General features: G+C 31.5%; 1 protein-coding gene across 1 annotated transcript; it reads left to right on the forward strand.

Annotated features, from left to right (window-relative positions):
* Positions 1–1,271: 1,271 nt before the first annotated feature.
* LOC133334595 (dead end protein 1) lies at positions 1,272–5,813 on the forward strand. The gene is made up of 3 exons (XM_061542909.1): positions 1,272–1,439; positions 1,513–1,685; positions 5,270–5,813. Exons 1-3 carry the CDS (start codon positions 1,272–1,274, stop codon positions 5,811–5,813), a joined length of 885 nt encoding a protein of 294 aa, XP_061398893.1.
* Positions 5,814–6,933: the final 1,120 nt, after the last annotated feature.

A 6,933-nucleotide genomic window follows, 5' to 3' on the forward strand; every position in this document is an offset into this window, starting at 1 on the left:
TTCTTTAAAAACACTATGCTTTGGATAAGCCTTGGAAAAATATTTTTTAAAAACACCATGCCTTGGATAGGCCTTGGAAATTTTTTTTTTTTTTTAAACACCATGCTTTGGATAAGCCTTGGAAAAATATTTTTTAAAAAACACCATGCCTTGGGTAGGCCTTGAAAAAATATTCTTTAAAAAAACATGCTTTAGATAGGCCTTGAATAAATATTATTTTAAAAAATCCACGCCTTGGATAGAGCTTTAAAATTGTTCTTAACAAATCCACGCCTTGGACAGACCTTTAAAATTGTTCTAAATAAATCCACGCCTTGGATAGACCTTGAAAAATATTCTTAAAAAAACACGAATTTGATAGACATTGAACACATATTCTTATAAAAATCCATGCCTTGGATAGACCTTGAAAAAATATTCTTAAAAAAATCCACGCCTTGGATAGACTTTAAAAAAATATATATTTTTTAAAAATCTAGGCATGTTTTGAGTACTCGAAAAAATGTTTTTTAATTACGAAATTATTTAATTTTGGTTCAAAAAAGGCACAAAACATCCAAATAATTTTGAATGCGTTTTTTTAATTTTAAATGTGTGTTTGAAATTAAATTGACTTGGAATATATTGTATAGAGGTTTGTTCGAATACATCGATTAATAAGGAATACATATAGCCAACCATAAATTAAAAAAATCTAAAATGTCCAGAAAACCATTTTGGGGAAAATTGTAGAGATTTTTATCCTTATTTTTATTTAACAAATTTTTATTTGCATTCTTTGCCAGAATAACGTTTTAAAATTTAATTTTAGCCGTATATATATCATTATTATTATATGAAGAATAATTCAATCAGGAAATTTATCCATTATCCCTTTTAATTAAAAATTCCATTAATGCCACTGTCAATGGAATTGGCAAACATTCAAGGTATTTAATCATATGGCAATCTTTTTGTATTCCTAGAATTTCTCCTATTGTCGAGATTTACCCCTTTTGCGAAAGCATCATAGCTTTCAAAAAAACGATACTCGCCGTTGCTAGTAAATAGCTGAATAGATTTTGCTGAATCGAATCTTCTTTTTAAATATGGCGCGTAATTTCATTATATAACACACCCAACAGAGTGATTTGTTTATCTGAAATTCTGGGAATTCCCATTTTACGACAATACATCTGACGTTTGTGTTCCAGGAATTTAAAAAGACTATTCATTCATTTGACCAATCAAGAACAACGTAAATACTTGTTTACTGATAGTTCCCAGAAATCATGATCAATTCGTCACAACAAATATCAAATTGCTCCTATGCGCGTTCAGTTTTTGAACACCCTTCACAATGGTATGATTCGTATCAGGAAAATGGTACAAAATATCTGAAAAGTCGCAAGAAATTGGATGATGAGTTGCAAAGGCAATTGAATGCCTGTGTGGGGGAGGTAAGTTATTCATTTTTGAATTGGTTTTAGTGTACATTTTGCTATTGAGCTATGTGGTTTGTTGGCATTTTAGATTTTTTTGGATGGCATACCTAGCGAAACTAGGCCGGAGAAAATTGCCGAAATAGCCTCTCAACTGGGTGAAGTGTATGTGTTGCGTTTCAAAGTGAATTTTTCAGGCGATTCACGTGGTTTTGCCTATTTGCAATATATGAATCCGTCAATAATGCAATTTGCCATAGCCAAGTAAGTAAGAAACCGTATAAAATTTTTGCATATACTTCCTAAACCTGGATTTTAGACGAACACAATTAGTTTATATATAGTTTAATCATTTAATTGGCGTTCGGGTGAAAAATTATTTTTTTATTGAAATTATATTTCGGCGATTTTTGTAATTCGCAAATAATCAAGAAATATTTTTGCATTTGAATGAAATGTAACAATGACTTTGAATTTGATTCGTAAACGTATATAAGTATTCTGATTAAAACAATAATTAGCTTGGAAGATGTGGACATATTAATTTTGCAAGATAGGAAGCATTGGTGACGTTCTAAAGTTGGGACTATTACAGGAATTTTTCATAACGTTTCATGCAATGACTACACATATACTCGTTATTGAAACAGGTTGGCTGCAGTCCAAATCTCTCTCTTGAAAAGATATAGGGTAAGTGCTCCTAATGTCGGCATGTACCAGTACTCGGCATCCGTTATATATAACTTCCAATAACTAAAAAATCCTTTCACTTAATATGAAAACTGCCTCAAATAATCTTGAATAATCTATCTCTGTGTAAAATTTCATCGAGCTAAATTCATTTGTTAGGCAGTAATTTGAGTTTTTCTCACTGTGGTTCTTTCACCACTATCGACAACACACGTTCCTTACGAAAAAAATAGTAAGCATGCCGACTTGAAAGACTCGTAACTATATTAAAATTATATATTTTTCACCCGGATTTTTTTATACTTGTTAAGAAGATTCAGGGGAACACTTTAGAATTTAAAATTATTAAGAAATATTTGCTATTATGATATTTTTATGGATGCCTCCATTAGGAACAAAAAAATTTACGATTTTCCTAAATTCGGCATATGGGTGAAAAATAAGTAAAAAACTTTGGATAATTTTCTCAAAATTGGAAAAAAAGTTAAATAAGAACTCTAAAGGACCATTCATTTATAAAAAATAAGTTTTGAGTGGCTTTGCACAAAAATATACATGGTTTTTATCTCAAACATTTTTAACCTATAAAGTGAGTTTATTAGCAATGCCGAGTATTGGACGAGTATCGGGACTATTACAGGAATTTTTTCATAAAGTTTCATGCAATGACTACACATATACTCGTTATTGAAACAGGTTGGCTGCAGTCCAAATCTCTCTCTTGAAAAGATATAGGGTAAGTGCTCCTAATGTCGGCATGTACCAGTACTCGGCATCCGTTATATATAACTTCCAATAACTAAAAAATCCTTTCACTTAATATGAAAACTGCCTCAAATAATCTTGAATAATCTATCTCTGTGTAAAATTTCATCGAGCTAAATTCATTTGTTAGGCAGTAATTTGAGTTTTTCTCACTGTGGTTCTTTCACCACTATCGACAACACACGTTCCTTACGAAAAAAATAGTAAGCATGCCGACTTGAAAGACTCGTAACTATATTAAAATTATATATTTTTCACCCGGATTTTTTTATACTTGTTAAGAAGATTCAGGGGAACACTTTAGAATTTAAAATTATTAAGAAATATTTGCTATTATGATATTTTTATGGATGCCTCCATTAGGAACAAAAAAATTTACGATTTTCCTAAATTCGGCATATGGGTGAAAAATAAGCAAAAAAACTTTGGTTAATTTTCTCAAAATTGGAAAAAAGTTAAATAAGAACTCTAAAGGACCATTCATTTATAAAAAATAAGTTTTGAGTGGCTTTGCACAAAATATATATGGTTTTTATCTCAAACATTTTTAACCTATAAAGTGAGTTTATTAGCCATGCCGAGTATTGGATAACTGTTTCCCAAAGTCGGCATCAAATTTTATAATTGTAATATTTTAGTAGTGTTGGCGGTTTATTTGGGATACCATTTTGTTTTTGCAAAATTGTCAGGCTGAATCCCAACACCAACAAAGTCGTTGTGTGCATTTGTCGCGATGTGACAACACACAACAGTGGGAAAGGTGTGGTATTGTTTGTAAATGCCTTGTTAACCTCGAAGTGAGGCTCCAGCGAAATTCTCATGCAGTTTATGTCGTTGGTCAGCTAAGTACTTCGCTTTGTTACAAGAGACATTTGGGTATGAAAGGTTTTTTGTATTGAAGCAATAGCTTCTGGGGAAAATGTCCCAACAAAAAACTAAGGAAACTGATGAGGATCAGTGGCGTGATCCGAAACTATAGTCTTCCCTGCCTTACCCCTCGGCAAACAATGCCATACATTCCCCACTAATAAATAGTTGTTTTTTTTTTATAAAAACAACAAACTGGGATTCAGCCTGGCTTTTTTGCAAAAACAAAAATTTTAATATTTTCATAAAATAATTTAATTCATTTTTCTTTTTTGGCACAATAATAAGGAAGGAATAACAATAAGGAAACGTATTTTAATAACCATTTATTAAAGAAAATAATAAGCAAATCAGTCAAATATATACTTTTTCTTCAATTACAATATGGCATGCCGACTATTGGAACATGACATGTCGACAATTGGAAACTAGTGCCGACTATTGGAAAAAAACACTATTTCACCTAATTGTAAATTTGCCCAACATAATAAATTTCGAATCAAATGAACCATAATACAATATAGTGGAAAAAATGCACCCGGAGTGGCGAAAATTTTAAAATACGCTAATCCTTAAAGTGCCGACGATTGGTACGTACACTTACCCTATAGAAAATGTGAATATTGTATTAATTTATGTATGCTCTAACTTAGTATTGTAAGAGGGTAGCATGAGCAATTGTGCCATTAGCCACAAGTCTGGAACGAAGATTTGTTACTTCGAATGGACATTCACGATCCGAAAGGACTCGACGTTTTCTGGGCCAACGTATGCCACCACCAATGTGTAAAAGCAATAGGGCTGCTACAACAAAATTATGTCAATTAATTTTCTTGTCTTTAATATAAGCAAAGATAAAAGTTTCCAATGTAATGCACGTTAATTTGCCAGCCGTTTGAAAATCGCCGAAATTTCAAATCGACAATGGAACAGTTGGGAGTTTATTTTTATTGCCTTCTTCTAGTTATTCCGCAGCCACAGTTTTCCCAACCTATTTTCTACGGGTAATGTATTAATATACCAAACAAACATTTTTCAAATATCTGACGGAAAATTCAATTGTTATAAAATATTTTATTCAGTTTCTCATCTCATTTCTCGATTTATTGATTTTAAATCTGTCACTCAAAAGAAACAGGTGTATTTGGAATAGCAAATACATTACTAGAAAAATTGAGATTGAAGGTATAACACGAGAAAATATATCTACAGCAGTTAGCCTACAATTTTTAGTAGAACAGTTGTATTTATAGAATAGAAAATTTGGGGTAAGAAAATCCAAATTATGGTAATTTCGGTTATAATAAAGAGTAAAACAACATATCAAATTTTCAATACCAAACAGGTAGGTTTTAGAAGTTTCAAACCGATCCCGGTCCATCTTGTATATTGAACATATGCCCAAAAGCAAAACAAATTAATTTTTCCTTGGTCATGATTACAACGACATGGTTTCTTCTTCTTAGTTACCTTAATAATCAGTATAAAAACGATTAAAAAACCAATATCATACACATTTATTTCAGATTACCAACATTATTTCATCAGAATTCTCTGTCAATGATACGTGTCCGCCAGTCGCGTAATAGTTCTGTTTTATTGCTACGCAAAACCTATAATATGACTCCAAAGGCAGTATCGGAAGTTTTGAACCGATTGATAACATTCCATCGTTTGATAGAGCGCGAGATAAGTCCCGGTAATTATGAATACCTTATCGTTTTCAAGTGCAACGAAGAAGCGGTGCACGCAAGGCGTGAATTGTTGCGGACAATAACACAATTTGGACGCAGTGCAGTTGTTGTATGGGAAAATGACAACAAGAACAAAAAGTACAACAAGGCTTCTTCCAATTCCAACTATAAAAAATCAAATCTAGATGCTACTTCTATACACAAGAGATCGGATCAAATATTTCAAAATTTAGCTTCATATAATGGTGGGCCTGTTGATAAATATGCACAATATCACAGCAGTGGAACATTCCATAGTAAAGCTGGCATGAACTTACCATTGACGTTTGAGGCGATGCATCAACCATTTTATCCAACAAATGTTTTCTTCCAATGAATTTTGTTTTATGTGGACTTAGATTCCGCTTTGGAGTAATCAGGAATATGTATTATTATCAGATATGAATCATGAATTATTTTTGTAATCCCTTAAAGTTTATTGTTGTCGCATGAAATAATATAATTAAATAAAAAGAAATACAAATACATATATACATTTCGTTTTTGAATTGCCAATTTTGAAAAAAATTCCTTCTTTTTAGATAGGGATACGTTAGTCGAATTTAAACTAATCGATAAATCGACAAATAACTATCAAAAATGCATTGAAAGAAAAAAGTTCGAATTGATCGCATAATTATTGATGTAAATTGACCAGTTCCTGTATTGCAAGAATCTACAAGTTTTTTTTCGATATCATAAAGGAAAAAAGTGTTATCGTAGAAAAAATAGTAGATTCTTGCTGTACGGGAACATACCCAATACTTCAGTCTGTTTCTTTCCAATATATCCTTTTGGTTACAAATTTTTAGATATAAATAAAAATTGTTATCTTAGTAAAAATAAGTAGTTTATTGCAGTACGGGAACAAGACCTTCATAAGATTGAAAGTTTTGTCACTTTTTGTGAGCGAGGACTATCGCAGATGCTCTTGGTCTGTTCCCGTACTGCAAAAATCTACTACGTTTTCAGAACTCTGTGCAAAATTTTTTGCCAATCGGACAAATATTGGGAGTTTGGTGCATCATTTACATAAAATCAGACGAAAGTATATATGGGAGCTATATTTAAATCTGAACCGATTTTCTCCAATTTCGTCCTTGGGCCAAATAAGTAAACTGTGCCAAATTTCATCCAAATCGGATCACAAATGACGGACATGCGTAAATCGATTCAGAAAGTGATTCTATGGGTCTAATTCCATTCGGTTTGAAAATATGTCTAAAAATTCTGAAAATACCGAAAAATACAATTTCTAAAAATTTCACTGAAATTTCAAAAAAAAAAAAAATATATATATATATATATATATTAATTGACAAATATCTCAGATTATAGAAATAAATGACAGACAGAGGATACCAATTTTATAGATGACAGCCAGTTAAAATCGATGATTGTTCTCTAAAAAAGAGGAGGTATGGTCACCTTAATAAAGGAAAAATCGAAAACAATTT

The sequence above is a fragment of the Musca vetustissima genome, unplaced genomic scaffold (genome assembly GCF_032173495.1).
Source record: "Musca vetustissima isolate MV318-11 ecotype Yass unplaced genomic scaffold, APGP_CSIRO_Mvet_v1 utg34183, whole genome shotgun sequence".
In the NCBI taxonomy this organism is placed as follows: domain Eukaryota; kingdom Metazoa; phylum Arthropoda; class Insecta; order Diptera; family Muscidae; genus Musca; species Musca vetustissima.

Excerpts from the sequence above, each read along its gene's own strand:
- LOC133334595 (XM_061542909.1), top strand. The coding sequence starts at position 1,272 with ATGATCAATTCGTCACAACAAATATCAAATTGCTCCTATGCGCGTTCA. Across the intron at positions 1,440-1,512 it reads TGAATGCCTGTGTGGGGGAG|ATTTTTTTGGATGGCATACC; the intron begins GTAAGTTATTCA and ends TTGGCATTTTAG. Across the intron at positions 1,686-5,269 it reads ATGCAATTTGCCATAGCCAA|ATTACCAACATTATTTCATC; the intron begins GTAAGTAAGAAA and ends CATTTATTTCAG.